The sequence below is a fragment of the Geotrypetes seraphini genome, chromosome 4 (genome assembly GCF_902459505.1).
Source record: "Geotrypetes seraphini chromosome 4, aGeoSer1.1, whole genome shotgun sequence".
Lineage (NCBI taxonomy): Eukaryota > Metazoa > Chordata > Amphibia > Gymnophiona > Dermophiidae > Geotrypetes > Geotrypetes seraphini.
In genome coordinates this window covers 130,889,162-130,914,542 of record NC_047087.1, presented here as the reverse complement: position 1 = coordinate 130,914,542, position 25,381 = coordinate 130,889,162, and the positions used below count along the sequence as shown (strand labels likewise).

Here is a 25,381-nt window from a genome sequence, read left to right as displayed (position 1 = left end):
CTCATTAATCACTGCCATAAACTCCCCTCCTGCAGCTCAGGAATAGGAAGCTGCTTATTTCAACTGTTGTACAACAGGGAAGCATTTAAGCTAAAGGATTGTATTCTTTTGGCCTGTATAAAATATGCCTAACCTTAAGACTCTGGTGAAGAGGACTGTATATAAGTGCCTAATAAAGTCCAGAGCGGGCAATTGAGTTAGATTGTTTTCTTTTGGTTATATTTTCATGCTCACATTGAAACATGTGATGGATTATGATTTTGAGGCCAGTGGCCAAATAAAGTATATATTTTTCATTAAGGCCATTCTGACTAAATGGTATTCTTTGAAAGACATTTGAAAAAGCAATTCTAGGCTGTTGCCTAGGGGTAAAATCCTGAGAGGCTCCCCTAGTTCCAGGGGGACCATGCCAGATTGTCACTCACTACCTGACTGCCCGTTGCATTCTTTGGGGGCACAAGTGTAACAATCTCTTTATGCAATAATTTTTAAGTATATGTGCTCCCCTTAATGTAGGGTTCTTCTTGTTGTAATCTGCTCCGAGTCTGAACTGAAAAATAATGGACTATAAGACTAATGATTAGATTAGATTTATGGGCCATTATTTATGCCCAAACATCTCGGTTTATATTCAAGTACATATAGTAAACAACACTGACATAGACTTTTTGTGAAAGCACCAAATCTTGCCCTGGATCAATAGCATGGAATGGATTTTTGCCAGGTACTTGGGACCTGAATTGGCCACAATGAAGACGGGATACTGTGCTAGATGGACCATTGGTCTGATCCAGTAAGGCTCTTTTTATGTTCTTTTGTTCTTATGGGAGAAGCCACTGCTTGCCCTGAACAAAGGCAGAAAAAACATTTTATTTTCACTGTAGTATTTTGAATATGTCAGCTTTGGTAATATGGACTTTGTTATCTCTTGGGTTCTTTTACTTAGCTGCGGTAAGCACTAGTGAGTACTTATTGCAGCTTACTGAGGGATGCACTCAGGCATCCTGTGGTAAATTCCCAATTGATGCATGTGACTCGCATGCTAAATAATATTTTAAATTTTTTCATGGATGTGGCATATCTGGGGGCAGAAAGTAGGCATTTCTGCGCTAATCAACACAGCTGCATTAAGGGATGCTATCTGATTAGCGCAGGACTAGGCAAGAGAAAGAGAGAAAGCAATGGAAATGTGTATGTGTGTACCATAAGCAGGACTGGAGAGAGAACTAGCGAGGGGGTGGGGTGACATTTCTGGGGGATAGGAAGGGAGAAGGAGAGAAAGTTGTTGGGGGGAGGAGGAAGGGTTTGTCCACCTTGGAAAGGCAGAAGTGACCCATAAGGAGCATTGTTGCTGTAGAGGACATTCTCCATCAGCCCTTGCTTGTAGAATCTGATCGACAAATCGATGAAGCCGTCCACACAATGTGTGGCGGCAGCGAAATGGCCAAACAGAATGCTAGGAATGATAAAGAAGGTGATCATGAACAGATTGGAGAAGGTTATCATGCCACTGTACCGGGCCATGGTGCGCCCTCACCTGGAGTACTGCGCACAGCACTGGTCACCGTAGATGAAGAAGAACCCGGTACTTCTCGAAAAAATCCAGAGAAGAGCGACTAAGATGGTTAAGGGGTCGGAGGAGCTGCCGTACAGCGAAAGATTAGAGAAACTGGGCCTATGCTCCATCGAACAGAGGAGATTGAGAGAGGACATGATCGAAACATTCAAGGTACTGAAGGGAATAGACTTAGTAGATAAAGATAGACTGTTCACCCTCTCCAAGGTAGGGAGAACGAGAGGGCACTCTCTAAAGTTGAAAGGGGATAGATTCCGTACAAATGTAAGGAAGTTCTTCTTCACCCAGAGAGTGGTAGAAAACTGGAATGCTCTTCCAGAGTCTATCATAGGGGAAAACACCCTCCAGGGATTCAAGACAAAATTAGACACATTCCTGCTGAACAAGGACGTACGCTGATAGGGCTAGTCTCAGTTAAGGCGCTGGTCTTTTACCAGAGGACCACCGTGTGAGCGGACTGCTGGGCATGATGGACCACTGGTCTGATCCAGTAGCGGCAATTCTTATGTTCTTATGTTATCAATTTTAAATTTTAAAGCCAGATTCTTTTTTAAGGGGAAGGGAGGAGAAGAGATAGAAGAGGCTACTCTAAATTTAGTGTGGGGGGGGGAGTTTTGAGGCTTCTACTGGGGAGAAGAGGCAAGAGGTTTTGAAAGAGGCTATGTCTGGGGCAAGGATTTGACACAAGGCTGCTGCTGGGGTGGCTGGGTAGGTGATGAGAAGCTTTAACTGCAGCTGCTGGGAACAGGAGGATGAGCAATGGGGAGAAGTTAAAACCTCCATTTGTTGGGTGCAGGTGGGCAATGGAAAAAATCTGAGGCTGCAGCTTCTGCGGTTAGGCGGGTGGGTTCACTGCCTACCCATCTACCTCTAGTCTCTCTCCCATTACCTCAACAACAGCAGACTACAGCCTCTCTCCATTGTGGGTGGGTGAGCAGTGAAGAAGAGCAGTATCCACTCCTTATCCACTCCTCTACTACTATAATACTGGTAATTAGTATAATCACACTGAGCGCATTGTGATTTATAAATGTGCATAAATAAAGCACAGTTACTTACCGTAACAGTTGTTATCCAGGGACAGCAGGCAGATATTCCCACACATGGGTGACGTCACCGATGGAGCCCCGCAGCGGACAGCTTCGAAAGCAAACTTGCTTGAAGATCTCGATCTTTCGAGCACTGTACCGCGCATGCGCGCGTGCCTTCCCGCCCGAACTAGGGGGCGCATCTCCTGAGAGGATCCTCAGTTCAGATACCTAGCCAAGAAGCCAACCAGGGGAGGTGGGAGGGTTGTGGGAATATCTGCCTGCTGTCCCTGGATAACAACTGTTACGGTAAGTAACTGTGCTTTATCCCAGGACAAGCAGGCAGCATATTCCCACACATGGGTGACCTCCAAGCTAAGTAAAAAGGGATGGAGGGAAGTTGGCAATTTACGAAAAAAGATTTTGCAAAACAGATTGGCCAAAGTGGCCATCCCTCCTGGATAAGGAATCCAGACAATAATGAGAGGTGAAAGTATGAACCGAGGACCAAGTGGCAGCTTTGCAGATTTCCTCAATGGGAGTTGATCGAAGGAAAGCTACAGATGCCGCCATAGCTCTAACTTTGTGGCCCGTCACTCGACCTTGCAGAGGAAGACCAGCCTGAGTGTAGCAGAAAGAAATACAAGCAGCCATCCAGTTGGAGATTGTGCGTTTTGATATAGGACGTCCCAACTTGTTTGGATCAAATGAGATGAAAAGTTGAGGAGATGTTCTGTGAAGTTGAGTGCGTTGGAGGTAGAAAGCCAAAGCACGTTTACAGTCCAAGGTATGAAGAGCGGCTTCTCCAGGATGAGAATGAGGCTTTGGAAAAAACACAGGTAGAACAATAGACTGATTGATGTGAAATTCTGAAACAACTTTAGGTAAGAATTTAGGATGAGTACGGAGGACCACTTTGTCATAGTGAAAAACTGTGAAGGGTGGATCTGCAACTAAAGCTTGTAGCTCACTGACTCTTCGAGCAGAAGTGAGAGCAATCAAAAACACAGCTTTCCAAGTGAGATACTTGAGGTGGGCTTTGTCAAGCGGTTCAAAAGGAGGTTTCATAAGTTGAGCTAAAACAACATTGAGATCCCAAACCACTGGAGGTGGTTTAAGCGGTGGATGGAGATTGAGAAGTCCTTTCATAAAGCGAGAAATGATAGGATGTGCAGAAAGGGGTTTTCCATCCAAAGGCTGATGAAAAGCAGCTATAGCACTAAGATGGACTCGAATAGATGTAGTTTGAAGTCCAGATTGTGATAAATGGAGTAAGTAGTCCAGAACGGATGTCAAGGAGGAAGATCTGGGTGGCAAGTGACGTGTAGAACACCAAGCAGAGAATCTAGTCCACTTCTGGCCATAACATTGTCTAGTTGATGGTTTTCTGGAAGCAAGTAAGATATCTTGAACAGACGGAGAGAATTGAGAAAAGTCTGTTATGCAGAAAGGTACCAAGCTGTTAAATGTAGAGACTGCAGATTGGGATGAAGCAAGGATCCTTGACTCTGCGTGAGTAGAGAGGGAAATATTGGTAGAAGAAGAGGCTCCCTGGTGCTGAGTTGAAGTAGAAGGGAGAACCAAGGTTGTCTGGGCCACCGAGGAGCTATCAGAATCATGGTGGCATGTTCTGACTTCAGTTTGACTAGAGTCTTGAGAATCAGAGGAAACGGAGGAAAAGCATAAAGGAACTGATTCCTCCAGTCCAGTAGAAACGCATCCGCTTCGAGACGTTGAGGGGCATAGATGCGGGAGCAAAATTGAGGCAGTTTGAAGTTGAGAGGTGACGCAAACAGATCTATCTGTGGAGTTCCCCAACGGGCAAAGATTTGGCGAAGAGTAAGAGAATTGAGTGTCCATTCGTGAGGCTGTAGAAGACGACTCAATTTGTCCGCCAAATAATTGTGTTGACCCTGAATATAAACAGCTCTGAGGAAGATGTTGTGAAGAATTGCCCAATGCCACAATTTCAGAGCTTCTTGACAGAGGGAGTGAGAGCCCGTCCCTCCCTATTTGTTGACATAATACATGGCTACCTGGTTGTCGGTACGTACAAGAATCACCATGTCGTGAAGGAGATGTTGAAAAGCTTTGAGAGCATAGAATATTGCTCTGAGTTCCAATAGATTGATATGACACCGACGGTCTGCTTGAGTCCAGAGACCCTGAGTGCGAAGACCGTCCACATGAGCTCCCCATGCGTACATTGATGAGTCGGTTGTGAGGACTTTCTGATGAGGAAGAGGGTGGAACAGCAAGCCTCTGGAAAGATTTAAAGAGAGCATCCACCAACGGAGAGACTTCCGCAATGGAGTTATGGAAATCAGTCGAGTTGGTGGATCCACTGATTGCTGCCATTGGGATGCCAGTGTCCATTGAGGAATACGAAGGTGAAGTCTGGCAAAAGGAATCACATGAACTGTAGAAGCCATGTGACCGAGCAGAACCATCATCTTTCGTGCTGGAACAGTTGAAAGTTGGAAGAATTGTTGAGAAATCTGAAGCAGGGCGGCCTGACGTGGTTGTGGAAGGTATGCTCTCAGATTGATAGTGTCCAGAGTTGCTCCTATGAATTGGAGAGACTGAGAAGGAGTCAACTGAGATTTGGGAAAGTTGATGTGAAATCCCAAACTTTGTAGAAAAAGAATAGTCTGTTGGGTCGCTGCAATAACCCCTGAAAAAGAGGGAGCCTTGATGAGCCAGTCGTCTAGGTATGGAAATACTTGGAGACCCTGGTTGCGAAGAGCTGCAGCCACGACCACGAGACATTTTGTGAAAACCCTGGGAGAAGAAGCCAATCCGAAGGGGAGAACTCGGTACTGCAGATGAAGGCTTCCTACTTGGAATCTGAGGTACTTGCGAAATGCTGGATGAATAGGGAAATGAGTATACGCCTCTTTGAGATCGAGGGAACACATCCAATCACCTTGGTCCATTAAGGAATATAAAGTTGGCAGTGTGAGCATTCGAAATTTCTCTTTGACTAGATATTTGTTGAGAGCTCTGAGATCCAGGATCGGTCGCAAATCCCCCGTCTTTTTGGGAACTAGAAAATAACGGGAGTAGAATCCCAAGTTCCTTTGGGAAAGAGGAACTTCCTCCACAGCTCGTAGGAGAAGCAGAGCTCGAGCTTCTTGGAGAAGAAGGGGAAGATGCGACTGATTGGAAGGACACTCTCTTGGATGGCGATCTGGAGGCACCTGAAGGAGCCGAAGAGAGTATCCCTCTTGTAGGATGGTAAGCACCCAGAGATCTGATGTAATGAGCTCCCACTGGTGATAAAATGTGGAAAGGCGACCCCCTATGGGGAGGGGAGAATTTGGAAACAGAGAAATTTGAATGCTCATGTCGAGATTGTCAAAAAGACTGAGCAGGCTTGGTGGCAGCAGGAGTCTGAGATTTTTGTTGTCGCTGTTGTTGAGGAGGACGCCGAGGAGGAGGTCTTGAAAAAGCAGGAGTCGTTTTCTGAGGATAACGACGTGGAGTCTGTTTGAAACCTCTAGTTGGTGCAGGTTTAGGTTTTGGTCGAATGAGGGAAGCAAAAGAGCGTTCATGTTCTGAAAGACGCTTGGTAGCTGCCTCAATAGAGTCATCAAATAATTCATTTCCCTGACAAGGTAGATTTGCCAATCTATCTTGAAGGTTGGGATCCATGTCCACAATACGTAACCATGCTAAACGACGCATGGCTACAGCAAAGGCCGATACTCGAGATGAGAGTTCAAATGCATCATATGAGGCTTGTAACATGAAGAGTCGTAATTGAGAAAGAGTCTTAAGGATGAGTTTAAATTCTGAAAGACGAGTGGTAGAGATATCCGGGTAAAAAGATGGTAAAATCTTCAGAAAATGGTTGAAGTAGGACGTAAAGATGTAGCTGTAATTGCAATCATAGAGTTTTGGTATAAACGGCGACCAAACTTATCCATGGTACGACCTTCTCTACCTGGAGGAACTGAAGCATAGATTTTGGAAGGATGTGCTTTCTTTAAAGAGGATTCTACTACCAGGGATTGATGAGATAGTTGAGACTTTTCATAACCTTTACATGGAACTGTTCGATAACGGGATTCCAATTTAGATGGAATGGCAGTGATGGAATAAGGAGTCTCCATATTACGAACAAAGGTTTGTTTCAGAACAGGAGTCATAGGTAATCTGAGGGACTCTTTCGGTGGATGAGGAAGCTCCATATCTTCTAAATATTCAGGAGTATATTTAGAATCTGAATGAAGATCCAGTTTGAGAGCTTGTCCCATATCAAAAATAAATTTGGCAAAAGAAATGGATTTGGAATCAGACGCTTCCTCAGGAGATACACTACGAGATTTAGGAAGAGCTGAGTATGAGGGAGAAGCCTCTCTAGAATATGGTGAAAGTGGTTCTGAGTCTAGACGTAGAGTCACAGAAGAAGCTGCACTGTGAGGTGGAGTAAGAGAATGTTTTCTCTTCAGGCTCCTGGATGGAGAAGTACCAGGTGTACGTGGTACAGAATGAGTCGAGGTCTGTGGTGAACTGTCTCGACGGGGTGGCTTTGATGGTGGAGTCTTCGGTTGAGAAGGACTTCGAGTCGATGCGCGATGGTGTCGAGATCTGTGCTTCTGCTTCGAAGAATGAGGCAGAGAAGTCTCGGTATCCAGTGCCGAAGACTCCCTCCGAAGCTTGGGAGCAATAGGTCTCGAATGCTTCGACCGGTGCTTCGGAGGAGGCGAGTCTGGAGAAGAATCAGACGAAGAAATTTTCTTCGGTGTCCTGGATCGGCCTCGAGATACTGGAAGCTCTGGTTGTGTGACAGGCTGATCAGTCCGAGGCAAGGTTGAGGACGGGACCAATTGAGCCACTAAGGAGGAAATCTGAGTGGTGAGTATAGATTTCAGCATGTCCTCCAGCATCGGCACCGAGACAGAAGATTCTGACCTCGTAGGTGCAGCAGTACGCTCCGAAGAGGGCGACCTCGAAGGTGAGTATTCCCTTATCTTGGAGGTACGCTTGGAAGATGGACGTGCAGAGGAGTCTGGTGGCTTCTTGGGTACGGTACCTGAAAGAGAACCCGGAGACTTACCCCCCATAGAAGACTTCGCAGATGGCACCGTCTTCGAGGGAACCGAAGCAGGTAAGGTCGAGGCCTTTGAGACCGAAGCTCCAGCCGGAGCCTGGGTCGAAGCCTTCGAGACCGTAGTCGTCGATGTCGTCGGAGTCGAAGCCTTCGAGACCGGGGCAGCCGCCGAGGTTGAAGCAGAATCCGAAGGTTGCTCCATGTCTCCGAAAAGTTGAAAAAATTGAGCGCACCGGCGTCGAAAAGCCCGTGGAGTAAGAGTGAAACAACGGTGACAATCTTCTGGGGAATGAGTGGGACCCAGGCACTGTAGACAGCGGCAGTGGGGATCGGTGACCGAAATCACACGATTACACTGGCGACAACGTTTGAACCCGGTAAGAGGCCGGGACATGGAAAAAATAAAGTCCGTGTCGAACGAAAGGAGCAAATGGGCCTAGGCCCAAGGCTCACCGGCCGGACACGAAATCAAAGAAACAATTGAAACTTTTTTATTTTTTTTTATTTTTTTTTTAAGAAAAGAAAACGAAAAAGAAATAGGAGAGCACAGCGACCGAACTTAACTGAAAGAAAAGAAACAGCCGCGGTGAAGAGAAGGCAATGCTGCAGAGATGTAGAAAAACGTGTCTTCTTGTCTCCGCGGAATTAAACGAACTAAACGAACTGAGGATCCTCTCAGGAGATGCGCCTAGTTCGGGCGGGAAGGCACGCACGCATGCGCGGTACAGTGCTCGAAAGATCGAGATCTTCAAGCAAGTTTGCTTTCGAGGCTGTCCGCTGCGGGGCTCCGTCGGTGACGTCACCCGTGCGTGGGAATATGCTGCCTGCTTGTCCTGGGATAATTCCATTTCTTCCAAATCTGGCTCCTAGATTTTTGGGTTGGCTCCTACATCCTAAGAAACTTTTGTCAAAGCCTGCACTAATATGAAAAACATGAAATGAAAATGTACCTATCTATTTATTTATTTATTTAAAAATGTATATACCTTATAAATCCTATATGGTATACATAATAACAGTCATAAATAATAGACAGTACATACATACAAAATACATAAAGCTTTGCTATAAATCCAGGATAGCTATCGAAAAAGCATTTGCAGGTAATTACATCATAAGAAAGCATTTACAAACAATTCTGTTTTCAACTGTTTAATGTTTTAACTGAAGGGCTTTTATTTTTAGTAAAGCAAACATGCACCTAATACTGTTTCTCCAGCACCGTAGTCCAGCTCCACCACTGAGGAACTAACCACAGAAAGAAGAGTTAATACATGTACCTTGCAGAACTGGTTTTTCTCCTATCTTCTGGATATTGTTCATAGCAATTGTCAGTGTTTCATCTGGTAGGGATGCGGCAATTAGGTATCCCAGGTACCAGGCACTTATGGAAGCCAGCAAAAGGGCTATTGCCTTAAACAGATCTGTAAATCAAAGCAAATAAGTGGTAAGTTAGGAACTTGGAAAGTGAATTCATCATCATAATGGATCTCGGCAGGAAGAAGGCTAAGGGACAATAACACAGTTATTTATTGTTTATTAAAAGCTTCTATGCCGCTACTAATGACTGGAGAGTCAATTCAGAGCAGTGTACATGAGCTTCTGTAATGGTGTTACAATACAGAGTTTGGTTGTTTCTGTGATTACGATGGCCAATCCAGGTCACTAGTACCTGGCAAAAAAACAAACAATAGCAACATTCCATGCTACCGATCCAGGGCAAGCAGTGGCTTCCTCCATGTCTTTCTCAATAACGGGCTATGGACTTTTCCTCTAGGAACTTGTCCAAACCTTTCTTAAAAACAGCTACACTATCTGCTCTTACCACAACCTCCGGCAATGCGTTCCAGAGCTTAACTATTCTCTCAGTGAAAAAAAATTTCCTCCTATTGGTTTTAAAAGTATTTCCCTGTAACTTCATCGTGTCCCCTAGTGTTTGTAATTTTTGGCAGAGTGAAAAATCAGTTCACTTGTACCCATTCTACTCCACTCAGGATTTTGTAGATTTCAATCATATCTCCCCCTCAGCTGTCTCTCTTCCAAACTGAAGAGTCCTAACCTTTTTAGTCTTTCCTCATACGAGAGGAGTTCTATCCCCTTTATCATTTTGGTCGCTCTTCTTTGAACCTTTTCTAGTGCCGCTATATCTTTCTTGCGATAAGGAAATCAGAATTGAATGCAATACTCCAGGTAAGGTCACACCATGGAACAATACAGAGGCATTATAACATTCTTAGTCTTTGCTAACCATCCCTTTCTTAATAATTCCTAGCTTTTTTGGTTTCCACCACACATTCTTAACAAAACAGCATGAAGATCTGAGGAGTGTCTAAGGCAGGGGTGTCCAAAATGTCGATCACGATCTACCGGTCGATTGCAAAGTCATCGCCGGTAGATCGCAGAGCCAGTGTTTTTCTCACCTTTAAAAGTACTGTACTGTAATTACGGCAGCCTACAAAGCGAACGTAGCAGGCTGCCATCAGCCTCTGTAGCACGTTCTCTCTGCCACGGTCCCACCCCCGATGTCAGAGGAGGTGCAAGACCGTGGCAGAGGGAATGTGCTACAGAAGCCGACGGCAGCCTGCTATGTTCGTTATGCAAGCTGCTGTAATTAACTTTCAACTGTGGTAGGCCCAGAGGGAAGAATGGAGGTGAGAACTGACCTGACAGTCACTGTGTGCAGGGAAGCAGCGGAGATAAAGCTCTGCACGTCGGGGTAAAATTGTGCCCGTCATGAGGACCTCGGTGGGAGGGGGGATTGCCTTAGAGACGCTGGATTGGGGGTGGGGGGAAGAGACAAAAGGACCTTGAGAAGGGGTGGGAAAGCAGCCTTGAACCAAAAGGGAGGGGGAAGACAAGGCAGATAAGGCATATCCTGGACTACTAGAAAGGTTAAAGAGGGGAAACACTCTGAACCGAAGATAGAGAGATGCCAGGTCCTGGAAGGTGGAAGACAAAGAGAGTGAGAGAGACAAAGACTTGGACCTAAGGTGTGAGGACTCAAAATGTTAGCAGAAGGAAGATAGAGAGGGAGAAACCTGAAACAAAGGGGAGGCAGAAGAGAGGGGGGCAGATGTTAGACTATGGGAAGTGCAGACAGAAGAGACAGAGGGAGAGAGAGACCCTGAGGAAGAACAGAGAGATGCAAGATCAGAACAGAGGAGGGAGACATGTTGCCAATAGGGGTGGAGGAGAGAGAAAGAAAAGCTGGACTCCTGGAAGGACAGAGAGAGATGTTGGTTGGGGAATGGAACGAGGTCTGGAGAACAGAAGAGGTGTACTTGGTATATATATAAATAAATATGGGGAGGGGTCTTTTACTAAGGCGCACTAGCTGATTTAGCGTGCGCTAAATGCTAATGTGTCCATAGAATATAATGGGCGCATTAGCACTTAGCACGTGCTAAATCGGCTAGTTCACTGTAGTAAAAGAGGGGGTATATGTTTAGTATTTTTATTGTTGGTAGATCATTTTGACTTGGTCATTTTAAAAGTAGCTCGCAAGCCAAAAAAGTGTGGGCACCCCTGGTCTAATGGTTTTTGTAACGGACTGAGAACTAAGGGAACCAGGTTCACATCCTACTTCAGCTTTTTTTTTTTTTTTAAAGTTGAGAGCCCTCCAGGGACAGAGAAAGTAAAGTACCTACTTTGCTTGAATATATATGACACCTACAAGCCTGATGCTTCTGGGATAGAAAAATAGTTAGTGATATTTTTCCAAGAATAAACAGAGGTTGCATTATTCATATACATAATAATGAGCTGATTTGCATGGGGGCATATAATAATTACACCTATTATAAAAAATCCTAAAGAATCTATTACTCAGGTCTCTAATTATAGGCCAATTGCATCTATTCCTCTGTTTGTAAAACTGATGAAAGGACTTGTTTATTTACAACTCTTGGATTATCTGGAACAATTCCCAATTCTACATATGTCGCTACCGGGATTTCGTCCTCTTCGTAGTTCAAAGACATTGATTGCCTCATTTCTGTTCTATCTGTATGCTTTATTTAGTAAGGGAACAAGTGCATTGAATATGCAATTTGATTTAAATAGTGCTTTTAATTTGGTTAATCATAATGTTCTACTTAATTGTTTGGATGCCATCGGCATCGGCAATGGTTCCAAGATATTTTAAAATTATGGACTGGGGCATGGTAATATATTTAATTTGGTATGGGGCCCATTGACATCTTATGTTACCTCACTATAATAGGTTTTAGATTGTGAGTCAGTTTTTGTTTATTTTGGTACACATCTAGGGAAGGGTGTGTGTGTGTGTGTGGGGGGGTTAGTTCTGTCATAATTTGATTTTTAAATATTTACACTTGGGTTGGGTGGGAGGATCGAAGGATATGGCTAATAGGGTAAGGTGATTGGGGAAATCTATGCTTTATTAAGAGCTCCTTTTACGAAGGTGCACTAGCGTTTTTAGCGCATCAACCGGATTAGTGCGTGCTAGCCGACAAACTACCGCCATCTCAACAGGAGGCGGTAGCGGCTAGTGCGTGTGGCATTTTAGCGCGCGCTACTCCGCGTGTTAAGGCCCTAACACACCTTCATAAAAGAAGCCCTAAATTATCATTAGGTGGGTAGGGAGAGAAATTGGTTGGTTATGTATATTTGAAAGTTAAATATGCTTATATTGATGTATTATATATGATATATTTATGTATTGCACTATTGAAGACTGGAAAATCAATAAAGATTAAAAAAAAAAAAAAAATCATGGACTTATCAAGTCATTTTTAATGGGGTCATGTCAGATACTTGGAATAATCTTTGTGAAGTTCCTCAAGGATCCCATCTTTCTTCAATACTTTTCTTTTTTTTTTTAGTTCAACAACTTTATTGAGTTTTATATATATGAAAAGAACAATACAAATGTTGTCAATGCTTTCACAAGGGAAGCATAAATGAGGAAAAAACAAACACAAGCCAAATCTATTAAAGTGCAGTAAAATGGATGCATGACGATGATATGTCAAGGGATAAAACCAATACTGATATATAATATCATATGCACATGTAATCAGCACAATAGTAATATAAGTAACAAAAGATATGCCAGTTAAATGAAATAGAAGGCGAAATATGAAAAAAAAAAGATAAGATAATTTAAGAAAAAGCATCAAAGGTCAGAGTTACAATGTTCCAGGATTAAAGTCCAGGTTTTGGTGTAGGTGGGTATCGAGTTAAGTCTTTCAGCTATATGTCTTTCAAATTTAACATGTAAGCAAACAGAATTCCACCAATGATTAAATTCAAGTTTCGAGGAGTCTTTCCAGTTTTGAAGAATTATCTTGACAGCTATAAACAACACGGTTATCAAAAGGCAGTCATGATGTACAGATAAAGGAGAGGTTAATGCAATAGAACCTGTGATTAAAATGTCAAATGTAAAAGGGTCAGACAGATGAAAAATCTTAGTTAACATAGACCAGATTGCAGACCAAAAGGTTTGTACATGAGGACAGGAGAAAAGCATATGGTATAGGGAGCCATCCAGTGATTTACATGTCCAACAACAATCATCGTTAGATCTGGAGATTTTTGCTGATTTGCTGGGTGTCCAGATAGCCTTATGATAAAGAAAAAAGGCAGCTTGCAGAAGGGAGGCCGACCGTATGGATTTAAAAATGTGAGGCCAGATAGCAAGCCAAGTTTCTTCAGTAAAAGAGAATTGCAAAGCTGTGTTCCATTTGTCAATGGAGTCTGGAAGGGTGGGGTAGCATTTGGATTGTATAAATGTATACCATTTGGACATTTGTCCTTTAGTGAAACCATACGAAAATAACATGGAAATAAGATCAGGAGATTTATGTAAGGAGGAGGAATCTGAGAAACTAGATTTAAGGCAATGGTGTAGCTGTATCCAATTGAAGTATTGTGAAAGAGGTATTTGAAATTTGGCCATAATGTCTGAGAAGGAGATCCATTTATCTTCCATAGTTAGGTGGCCTATAGTCCATATACTTTTTGTTGCCATTCTTTCCAAGCAACTATTTCTTTATTAATTTTCACTCTTGGATTGTACCAGATTGGAGCCATAGTAGAGTCAGCCCATCTTTTATCAGTGATGGATTCTAGAAAGGAGATGGCCTGCCACTTGCTAAGTAACATTGGATTTGTTTTAGCGGTTATGGGAAGAGTTGTAGCTGGAGCATGTTGTAAAATCAGTGGATTAAGTAAGGTGTGTTCCAGATGTAGCCATTTGGGAGTTATGAAAGAAGGGTTATTAACCAGCCATAGAGTGCCTTGTGTCATCAGGAAGGCAAGGTGACAATCTCGGAAGATGGGAAAGTTGACACCTCCCTGATCTCGAGGACATTTCAATTGTTTGAGCGCAATTCTGGGTTGTTTCCCCTGCAATAAAAATTCTACAAGGAGTCTTTCTAAGTGAGTATATACAGAGTGGAGAAATAGTATGGGAAGCATGCTGAGAACGTAATTAATTTTAGGAGTAATCATCATTCGGATCGTAGAGATTCTGCCCCACCAGGAAAGGTTGAGAGGGGACCATCTTCTTGTACAGGTTTGGATGATGGAGAGTAGATATTCAGTATTAAGTTGTAATGTAGATTCAATGGAAGATCCAAAATAAATTCCAAAGGGTTGGTGCTTGGACTGCTGCTATTCAATGTATTTATAAATGATCTAGAAACAGGGACGAAGTGCGAAGTAATAAAATTAGCAGATGACACAAGCTATTTAATGGGGCTAGGACTATAGAAGAATGCAAAGATTTACAAAGGGACCTGAACAAACTAGGGGAGTGGGCGACGAGATGGCAGATGAAGTTTAATGTAGAGAAATGTAAAGTCTTGCACATAGGAAACAGAAACCCGAGGTACAGCTACACAATGGGAGGGCTGTCATTGAGTAAGAGTACCCAAGAAAGGGACTTGGACAAGACAATGAAGCCATCAGCACAGTGCGCAACAGCCACTAAGAAAGCAAATAGAATGCTAGGTATAATCAAGAAGGGTATTACAACCAGAATGAAAGAAGTTATCCTGCCATTGTATCGGGCGATGGTGCGCCCACATCTGGAGTACTGCATCCAATTTTGGTCAAGTTTCAAGTTTAATATTTATTTGATTAATCGCCGTACCTAAAGAAGGATATGGAAATACTCGAGAGGGTTCAGAAGAGAGCGACAAGCTTGATAAAAGGTATGGAAAACCTTTCATACGCTGAAAGATTGGAGAAACTGGGGCTCTTTTCCCTGGAGAAGCGGAGACTTAGAGGGGATATGATAGAGACTTACAAGATCATGAAAGGGCTTAGAGAAAGTGGAGAGGGACAGATTCGTCAAACTATCAAAAACTACAAGAACGAGAGGGCATTCGGAAAAATTAAAAGGGGACAGATTCAGAACAAATGCTAGGAAGTTCTTCTTCATCCAAAGGGTGGTGGACACCTAGAATGCGCTTCCAGAGGGCGTGATAGGACAGGGTACGGTTTTGTGGTTCAAGAAGGGATTGGATGATTTCCTGAAGGAAAAGGGGATAGAAGAGTATAGATAGAGGATTACTATACAGGTCCTGGACCTGATGGGCTGCCGCATGAGTGGACTGCTGGGCATGATGGACCTCTGGTCTGACCCAGCAGAGGCATTACTTATGTTCTTAATTTTATGAGGGGACCAAATAAAGCCATGGAGTTAATTTCAGTTTGTGAGTTAATACAGTTCCGATTTTGTTATGTTTAATTTAGAACCAGAGGCTGCGGAGTATATGCGAATTTGGTCCAGTACATAGGGAAGTGATTCTGGAGTGACATATAATAAGACATCATCCTCATAAGCTGATAGTTTCACTGAGAAGGAGTCTTTATGGAAGCCTTGGATTCTAGTATCATGTCTAATTGTTTGTTTTCCCTTCTGCTCATGGTTCATATAAGAGATTTTTACAGAGATTACTGTCTTACCAAGCAGCTAGTTGGGATACAGAGTCTCACAGACTATTATCTCTTTCTTTACCTTATATGCATTTTAGAAAATTGTTAAAATCTAGTTTATTTGGAAAATTCCTGGAGAATTAACTTGTTAATCAATGAGATTGTTCAGTCTTAGTTTGTTAAACCGCATAGATCTGCAAGGTTTTGCAATATACAAATGTGATTTTATATTATGTTATGTTTGCATCTCCATACTACGAGTATGTATCCTACAATACAGAATTTAACATGCAGTATGGTAATATAATGTGTATTATTGCCCTTTAACACATGTTAAGGAACAAATAATGTGCATTAGGGCCAAAACACACCTTAAAAACTATCCCCCTAATTTAAGCAGGCCCTAAATCTATAGAGCAAGTATGATCACCACTTACACATATAAGTACTCAGTCACACTAAACAGCTAGTGCCACAGCATATACAAATTATGTTAAGCTCTAGGGATGATGCTTAAAACTTTAAACTGTTGCCATCCCATCTGAATTTAACCCGATAATAAATATCATAGATGCATGTACATTAATACCATAAAATATGGATACATCTTCCAGGTTTTATCCTCTTTATTTGTGGCAACAAGTACATAAGTTTCATTTCCTAATTCACGTTCAGGCTTCTCCCCTCACTAACTTTACCAGGCTTCTCTCACCATTCACTTTGGATTAGATTTACTCATAGAAAAATACAGGCTTAAAAAACATAAACTGATACAGAGACCTGAAAGGCATTATGCATTATTCTATAAAATAGCACCTAATTGCAAAGGGGACATACATATGGGCATGTCTCTCACATACCCATGCAACTTATAGAAAACTGTAATTTATGAATGCTAACTGCATGTTTATATATGTACTAGTCTTTAAGCCCGTTACATTAACGGGCGCTAGAATATGTGTGTGTGTGTGTGTGTATTTCTTTCTTTCTCTCTCTCTCTCCTTAGCCTGTTTCTGTATTTCTTTCTTTCTGTCTTTCTTTTTCCTCGGCTGTCCACCACCACCCCTTGCCTGCTCCCCTTGTCCATTCTCCCTTCCTTTTTCTTCCCCTGTGTCCACCACCACACCTTCACTGGTCCCCTTATCCAGCAGCAGCCCTTCTCCCTTTGTTTTAACTCCCCCCTGTCCAGCAGCACCTCTTTCCTGCTCCCCCTGTCCAGCAATGGGCCTCCCTTCCTTTTTTTGACCCTCCCCCCGTCCATCAGCACCTCTTCCCCTGTCCATCAGCACCTCTTCCCCTGTCCAGCAGTACCTCTTTTCTGTTCCCCCTGTCCAGCAGTAGGCCTCCCTTCCTTTTTTGCCCCCCCCCCCGTCCATCAGCACCTCTTCCCCTGTCCAGCAGTACCTCTGGGGCCTGCTCCCACTCCCTCCTCGCCGTCGCTTGCCATGCCGTCCTCCCCCCCGGGAAGATTTGTTTCTGGCTTCGGCAGCCTCCTGTCTGCGGCCGCCTGCCTGCCCATGTTTCACTTGAAAGCCAACGCCGCAGCTCCTCTCTCGATCCCCGCCTGGTGCGGTTCGAGAGAGGAGCCGCGGCAGGTGGGTGATGAGGGTAAGAAGAACCAACAGTACCTCTTTTCTGTTCCCCCTGTCCAGCAGTAGGCCTCCCTTCCTTTTTTTGCCCCCCCCTGTCCATCAGCACCTCTTCCCCTGTCCAGCAGTACCTCTTTTCTGTTCCCCCTGTCCAGCAGTAGGCCTCCCTTCCTTTTTTTGCCCCCCGTCCATCAGCACCTCTTCCCCTGTCCAGCAGTACCTCTTTTCTGTTCCCCCTGTCCAGCAGTAGGCCTCCCTTCCTTTTTTGCCTCCCCCGTCCATCAGCACCTCTTCCCCTGTCCAGCAGTAGTACCTCTTTTTTGTTCCCCCTGTCCAGCAGTAGGCCTCCCTTCCTTTTTTTGCCACCCCCCATCCATCATCACCTCTTCCCCTGTCCAGCAGTACCTCTTTTCTGTTCCCCCGTCCAGCAGTAGGCCTCCCTTCCTTTTATTGCTCCCCCGTCCATCAGCACCTCTTCCCCTGTCCAGCAGTACCTCTGCGGCCTGCTCCCACTCCCTTCTCGCCGTCGCTTGCCATGCCGTCCTCCCCCCCGGGAAGATTTGTTTCTGGCTTCGGCAGCCTCCTGTCTGCGGCCGCCCGCCTGCCCATATTTCACTTGAAAGCCGACGCCGCAGCTCTTCTCTCGATCCCCGCCTGGTGCGGTTCGAGAGAGGAGCCGCGGCAGGTGGGTGATGAGGGTAAGACGATCCAACAGTACCTCTTTTCTGTTCCCCCTGTCCAGCAGTAGGCCTCCCTTCCTTTTTTTGCCCCCCGTCCATCAGCACCTCTTCCCCTGTCCAGCAGTACCTCTTTTCTGTTCCCCCTGTCCAGCAGTAGGCCTCCCTTCCTTTTTTGCCCCCCCGTCCATCAGCACCTCTTCCCCTGTCCAGCAGTACCTCTTTTCTGTTCCCCCTGTCCAGCAGTAGGCCTCCCTTCCTTTTTTGCCCCCCCGTCCATCAGCACCTCTTCCCCTGTCCAGCAGTAGTACCTCTTTTTTGTTCCCCCTGTCCAGCAGTAGGCCTCCCTTCCTTTTTTTGCCACCCCCCATCCATCATCACCTTTTCCCCTGTCCAGCAGTACCTCTTTTCTGTTCCCCCGTCCAGCAGTAGGCCTCCCTTCCTTTTATTGCCCCCCCCGTCCATCAGCACCTCTTCCCCTGTCCAGCAGTACCTCTGCGGCCTGCTCCCACTCCCTCCTCGCCGTCGCTTGCCATGCTGTCCTCCCCCCCGGGAAGATTTGTTTCTGGCTTCGGCAGCCTCCTGTCTGCGGCCGCCCGCTTGCCCATGTTTCACTTGAAAGCCGCCGCCGCAGCTCCTCTCTCGATCACCGCCTGGTGCGGTTCGAGATAGGAGCCGCGGCGGGTGGGTGAGGAGGGTAAGAAGATCTTGGCAGGTGCGCCTGTGCCCCCCCTCCCCCTCTGAATCAGCGGCAGACTCTGGCGGTGAGTGATGGTGAGGGGGGAGTGTCTCCGTGTTCGAAAATCGACACGGAGGCACACCTCACACCACCAGGAATCACGCTCTTTGAAAAGTGCATGCGCGCTTAGCCTTTTATTATTATTGATTGACCCATAAGGATCTACTGTTTAATGGACTGCAGAGACCTCTAGTGGCTTTACTAAGGTACTGGATGCTGACATGTAAATACCCCCACAGTCTAAGAAAATAAAGGAGGTTTCTCCTGACCAGTATTTTAATGGAAGTTGGAGACATTTCTTGGAGAGCTGATATGTTACCTAGCTCAATTTCAATTTTTTTGTCTTTGGCTCCAGCTTACCTATAAAGGGAAGAGAATATCTGGCTAATACAGCCATTTACCATAAGAACATAAGAATTTGCCTCCGCTGGGTCAGACCAAGGGTCCATCGAGCCCAGCGGTCCGCTCCCGCGGCAGCCCATCAAGTCCATGACCTATATGTGATCTTTTGTCTAACCCTTTGATTCCTACTCCCTTATATCCTGAAAACCCCCTTTTTCCCTTTCATATATGCCCTTTTTGTTCCTGTGTCCTCCTTTATCTGTAGCCTTCAATCCCCATATCTTTAAGGAATTTATCTAGTCCCTCTTTAAAACCCTTTAATGTAGTCTGTCCTATTACATCTTCCGGAAGCGCATTCCAGGTATCCACCACCCTCTGAGTGAAGAAGAATTTTCTAGCATTGGTTCTAAATCTATCCCCTTTCAATTTCTCTGAGTGCCCTCTTGTTTTTGTAATTCCTAGTACACTGAAGAACCTGTCCCTCCCAACCCTCTCTATACCTTTCATAATCTTGTAAGTCGCTATCATGTCACCTCTGAGTCTCCGTTTTTCCAGTGTGAAGAGGCCCAGCTTCTCTAACCTTTCAGCGTATGAAAAGTTCTCCATACCCTTAATCATTCGTGTCGTTCTTCTCTGGACCCTCTCAAGTATCGCCATGTCCTTCTTAAGGTACGGCGACCAATATTGGACACAGTACTCCAGATATGGGCGCACCATCGCCCGATACAGCGGCAGGATGACTTCCTTCATTCTTGTTGCAATACCCTTCTTGATAATACCCAACATTATGTTTGCTTTCTTTGAGGCTGCCGCGCATTGCGCCGTTGGTTTCATTATTGTATCCACCAACACTCCCAAGTCTTTTTCAAGGTTACTTTCCCCCAGTACCAACCCCCCCCCCCCATTTTGTAGCTGAACATCGGGTTCTTTTTCCCTATATGCATTACCTTGCATTTCTCTATATTGAAGTTCATCTGCCATTTATTCGCCCACTCCTCCAATGTTGTCAGGTCTCTTTGTAGTTCTTCACATTCCCCTATAGTTTTAATCCTGCTACAGAGTTTAGTGTCATGTGCAAACTTTATAACTTCACACTTTATCCCTGCTTCCAGGTCGTTTATAAATATATTGAACAGCAGCGGCCCGAGTACAGACCCCTGTGGGACACCGCTCGTTACCCTTCTCCAGCCCGAGTAGTGCCTCTTCACTGCAACCCTCTGCTTTCTGTCTGCCAACCAGTATTTAACCCATCTATGTACCTCCCCTTCCACCCCGTGGTTCCACAGTTTCCTGAGTAGCCGCTCATGAGGTATCTTGTCAAAGGCTTTTTGGAAGTCGAGATATATGATATCTATGGGGTCCCCTTTGTCCATCTGGCTGTTTATCCCTTCAAAGAAGTGTAGTAAGTTTGATTGGCATGATCTTCCTTTGCAGAAGCCATGCTGGCTCGTTTTCATTAGCCTATTTCTTTCTATATGCTCACAGATACTGTCTTTTATCAGTGCTTCTACCATCTTGCCCGGCACTGAAATCAAACTCACCGGTCTGTAGTTTCCTGGATCACTTCTCGATCCCTTTTTGAAGATAGGTGTGACATTTGCTATTTTCCAATCCTCCGGGATCACCCCTGTTTTCAAGAACAGGTTGCAAACTTTTTGGAGTATCTCCGCTATTTCGGTTTTCAGTTCCTTTAGTACCCTTGGGTGGATCCCGTCCGGGCCTGGGGATTTGTCGGTTTTCAACCTGTCTATCTGTCAGAGGACATCTTGGAGGCTTACCTCTAACGTCGATAGCTTTTCCTCTAGGTCTCCGTTAAAGATTACTTTGGTTTCCGATATATTGGATGTGTCCTCGCTTGTGAAGACTGACGAGAAGAACATGTTTAATCTATCAGCCACTTCCTCTTCCCCTCTTATCGCTCCTTTGATGTCTCCATCGTTCCCCTTCTTGAAGTTGAGCGTTGTCGCTGTGGTTCTCTTCCCTTTTGATGCTCCTACTTCTAGTTTGTACTGGATCATGTTGTGATCGCTGTTTCCTAGTGGTCCTATTACTTCCACTTCCTTTGCAGGTCCCCCCAGCCCGTTGAGTAGTAGGTCGAGAGTTGCATTCCCTCTCGTTGGTTCCTTGACGAGCTGATCCATGAAGCAGTCCCGCACAGCCTCTAGGAATTCCATTTCCCTTGCGTTCTTTGAATTTCCAATACTCCAGTCTATTCCGGGGTAGTTAAAGTCCCCCATTACCGTGACAATTCCGTTCTTGCATTCCCGCCTTAGTTCTGCCTCCAGTTCTTTGTCTTTTGTCTCTGTTTGTCCAGGTGGACGATAGTACAGTCCCATTTCTTCCTGGTAACTTAACCCATAATGATTCTAATCCATCCGTCTCTGTTGCCGTATCCACTTTGGTCGAATGAATGGTGTCCTTTATATATAGTGCTATTCCTCCACCCTTCTTTTGTGTCCTGTCTCTTCGATAGAGTTTGTACCCTGGCAGTACTATGTCCCATTTGTTTTCCTCGTTCCACCACGTTTCCATGATTCTTATGACATCCAGGGCCTCTTTTGCGGCCGTGATTTCTAGTTCTCCCATTTTGTTCTTTAGGCTCCTTGCATTTGCGTACAAGCAGTTTAGATCCTGGTTACTTCCTTTCTCTGTTATTTTTCCCTGTGTTATGTTTCTCTTGTCGTCCCCTTTTTGAGCTGCCAGACCCTGAGTTCTGTTCATTTCTTCCTCCTTCTTTGGCACATCTTTTTCTGCCTCAACTTGTTTCCTCAGTTTCACTTGTTCCTCCAGCCTTTGATGATTTCCCTTGCCTTTGTTTGCCAATTTCTCTTGTTCCTTGAACTCCTGTTGTCTGCCTTTGGTTTCTATCCAGCATTTTTCCTGCCCAGTATCTTCTTTGGATACTCTCACCCAAACCGTCGACGTCCGGTCGACTGTTGGCTTTCCCCTTCCTTTTAGTTTAAAGCCTGTTCTATTCCTTTCTTAATGTTGCTTGCTAGAAGTCTTGTTCTTGCCATGCTCAGAGGAAGTCCGTTCCTCCTGAAGAACTTGTTCTTCCCCCAAAAAGTTGTCCAATTTCTCACAAAGTAGAATCCCTCTTCTTCGCACCATCTTCGCAGCCATGCGTTTATTGCTTGTAGTTTCATCTGCCTCTTTACGTCTGCCCTCGGTACTGGCAGGATCTCTGAGAACGCTATCTTCTGTGTCCTCAGCTTCAGTTTCCTTCCCAGGATCTTGAATTGTTCAGTTAGCGCAGTCCTGCTGTAGTTGCTTCTGTTGACATCATTTATCCCAACGTGGATTATCACTGCCGTCTCTTCCGTTTCCGCTTCTTCCAGGATCCTCTCAATTCTGTGGATGATGTCATTTGTCCTTGCTCCTGAGAGACAGGTCACTAGTCGGTCTTCTCTCCCTCCTGCTACGTGACTGTCCACTTCTCTCAGGATTGAGTCTCCTACTATGATTGCAGATCTCCCTTTCTTCAGCTTCCTCACTGGTCGCAAGTCTGTGTCCACGATGTGGTTCTTTACTTCTCCTTCAGGGCTCCGTTGAGACTTCACCTCCTCTTCTTGCACGATTTTTCCACAAGCTCCTTCATCCACGGTGTCTGTTGGTTCCTGTCTTTTATTTCGCGTGGGCGTATCCTCATTCCAGCGCTGCCTATGATCTTGTTCATCCACCTTCCTGTAGGCCTCCTCAGTAAACCTCTCGAGCTCCCTTACTTGTTCTTCGATGTGGCTCTCTCTTGCGGGGTCTTCAGCTGTGCTGGAGGGGGGCTTCCAAAAAGTGCAGTTCTTCCAGCTCCTGAATCCTGCACTGCAGTCGACTGACTTCTTTTTTCAGGCTGTCCAGTTCCTGACACAAATTGCATATGTACGCTTGTCTCCCCAAGGGGAGGTAGTCGTACATATGACACTCCGTGCAGTACACTGGGAAGCTCCTCTGGGGTCCTGCTGCTTCCATCTCCGTTCCTCTTCAATTTGATTCACTAGGTGCCTTTTGCTTGTATGTGCTTTGCTAGCTCTCTCTTATGCTTGGCTCGGTTTCACCTACTTGTCTGTTGGCTTCTTTTTGCCTGTGAGTAGTGCTGTCCTCTGGTGGGCCTACCTCTTTTCTGTCTCTGGAGTCTGCCTCTCTGCTTCTCTTTGTCTTGCGTGTGTGTTCCTTGCTTCCCTTGTTGTGAGTAAGTGTTGTCCTCTCTCGGGCATACCTCTCTCTCGTCCCTGGATCCTAGTGCCTCTCCTTCCTTCTTACCTTGTGTGAGTGCTTTTCTTGCTTGTATGCCCTCTTTTTCCTTACCTTCCTGTGCTTTGCTGAGTCCTTGGCTGTATTCGCTCAGCCCTTCTTAAGGCTCCTTCGCAAAGGCGATCTCGCTAAGGCGAGTGCCTTTGCCGCTCGCCTTCGCTGTGCGCCGTTGGCCCGCCTCCTTTTATGGAGGAGCCCGGACGCAAGCTGCTGATGCGGTGGGGGTGGGTGGAGTTACACTCGCCGCTGCCCCGATGTGTCCTCTCCTGCTCCCTCTCTCCGCTGGCTTCGAGCTGCTTGCTTCGCCTCCCTAGCGCCTCTCCTGCTCTCCCCTGCCTCTCCGCTCTGTTCTCCCTGCTCCTTCTGCCTCGTGCAGCAGCGCCCGTTGGCCTGCCTCCTTTTATGGAGGAGCCTGGACGCAAGCTGCTGATGCGGTGGGGGTGGGTGGAGTTACACTCGCCGCTGCCCCGATGTGTCCTCTCCTGCTCCCTCTCTCCGCTGGCTTCGGGTTGCTTGTTTCGCCTCCCTAACGCCTCTCCTGCTCTCCCCTGCCTCTCCACTCCGTTCTCCCTGCTCCTTCTGCCTCGTGCAGCAGCGCCCGTTGGCCTGCCTCCTTTTATGGAGGAGCCTGGACGCTAGCTGCTGACGCGGTGGGTTGGGCGGAGTTACTCTCGCCGCTGCCCCGATGTGTCCTCTCCTGCTCCCTCTCTCCGCTGGCTTCGGGCTGCTTGCTTCGCCTCCCTAGCGCCTCTCCTGCTCTCCCCTGCCTCTCCGCTCTGTTCTCCCTGCTCCTTCTGCCTCGTGCAGCAGCGCCCGTTGGCCTGCCTCCTTTTATGGAGGAGCCTGGACGCAAGCTGCTGATGCGGTGGGGGTGGGTGGAGTTACACTCGCCGCTGCCCCGATGTGTCCTCTCCTGCTCCCTCTCTCCGCTGGCTTCGGGTTGCTTGTTTCGCCTCCCTAACGCCTCTCCTGCTCTCCCCTGCCTCTCCACTCCGTTCTCCCTGCTCCTTCTGCCTCGTGCAGCAGCGCCCGTTGGCCTGCCTCCTTTTATGGAGGAGCCTGGACGCTAGCTGCTGACGCGGTGGGTTGGGCGGAGTTACTCTCGCCGCTGCCCCGATGTGTCCTCTCCTGCTCCCTCTCTCCGCTGGCTTCGGGCTGCTTGTTTCGCCTCCCTAACGCCTCTCCTGCTCTCCCCTGCCTCTCCACTCCGTTCTCCCTGCTCCTTCTGCCTCGTGCAGCAGCGCCCGTTGGCCTGCCTCCTTTTATGGAGGAGCCTGGACGCTAGCTGCTGACGCGGTGGGTTGGGCGGAGTTACTCTCGCCGCTGCCCCGATGTGTCCTCTCCTGCTCCCTCTCTCCGCTGGCTTCGGGCTGCTTGCTTCGCCTCCCTAGCGCCTCTCCTGCTCTCCCCTGCCTCTCCGCTCTGTTCTCCCTGCTCCTTCTGCCTCGTGCAGCAGCGCCCGTTGGCCTGCCTCCTTTTATGGAGGAGCCTGGACGCAAGCTGCTGATGCGGTGGGGGTGGGTGGAGTTACACTCGCCGCTGCCCCGATGTGTCCTCTCCTGCTCCCTCTCTCCGCTGGCTTCGGGTTGCTTGTTTCGCCTCCCTAACACCTCTCCTGCTCTCCCCTGCCTCTCCACTCCGTTCTCCCTGCTCCTTCTGCCTCGTGCAGCAGCGCCCGTTGGCCTGCCTCCTTTTATGGAGGAGCCTGGACGCTAGCTGCTGACGCGGTGGGTTGGGCGGAGTTACTCTCGCCGCTGCCCCGATGTGTCCTCTCCTGCTCCCTCTCTCCGCTGGCTTCGGGCTGCTTGTTTCGCCTCCCTAGCGCCTCTTCTACTCTCCCCTGCCTCTCCGCTCTGTTCTCCCTGCTCCTTTCCTTTGGCCCCTTGTTTTTGGGAGCATTACCAGAGCTGCTCAAGCTATTGTATTTGGACCAGATGGAAACTAGAATGGAGAACCAACCCATGATTACATACTTCCAAGTAGTAAGACGGTAAAGAGCTGAACGATCAAGCCTGAAGAAACAAGAGGGGACCAGAAGACATTTCCTGAAGATCTACAGGGGTAAAGAAACTTAGTACTGAGTCCATTTGGGGACATACCCAGCAGATAACAACAGTGTAATTTTCTACCTCTGCCTGCACATCAAGTTATTGTTGGGAAGTTGTCCCTTCTGTTTTCTGAAATATCTAAGTTTACGTTTTCATAAATAAATATCAACACA

The 25,381-nt window shown here is 46.3% G+C and overlaps 1 protein-coding gene across 2 annotated transcripts in view; it reads right to left on the bottom strand.

The window, feature by feature from the left end:
- The window catches only part of FAM3B (FAM3 metabolism regulating signaling molecule B), a 141,328-nt gene that overhangs the window by 73,979 nt on the left and 41,968 nt on the right, over positions 1 to 25,381 (bottom strand). For both annotated transcript variants that reach the window (XM_033940392.1, XM_033940393.1), the window contains exon 2: positions 8,941 to 9,084. In XM_033940392.1, the coding sequence (XP_033796283.1) occupies positions 8,941 to 9,084 (144 nt within the window). The remainder of the gene's footprint in view (positions 1 to 8,940; positions 9,085 to 25,381) is intronic.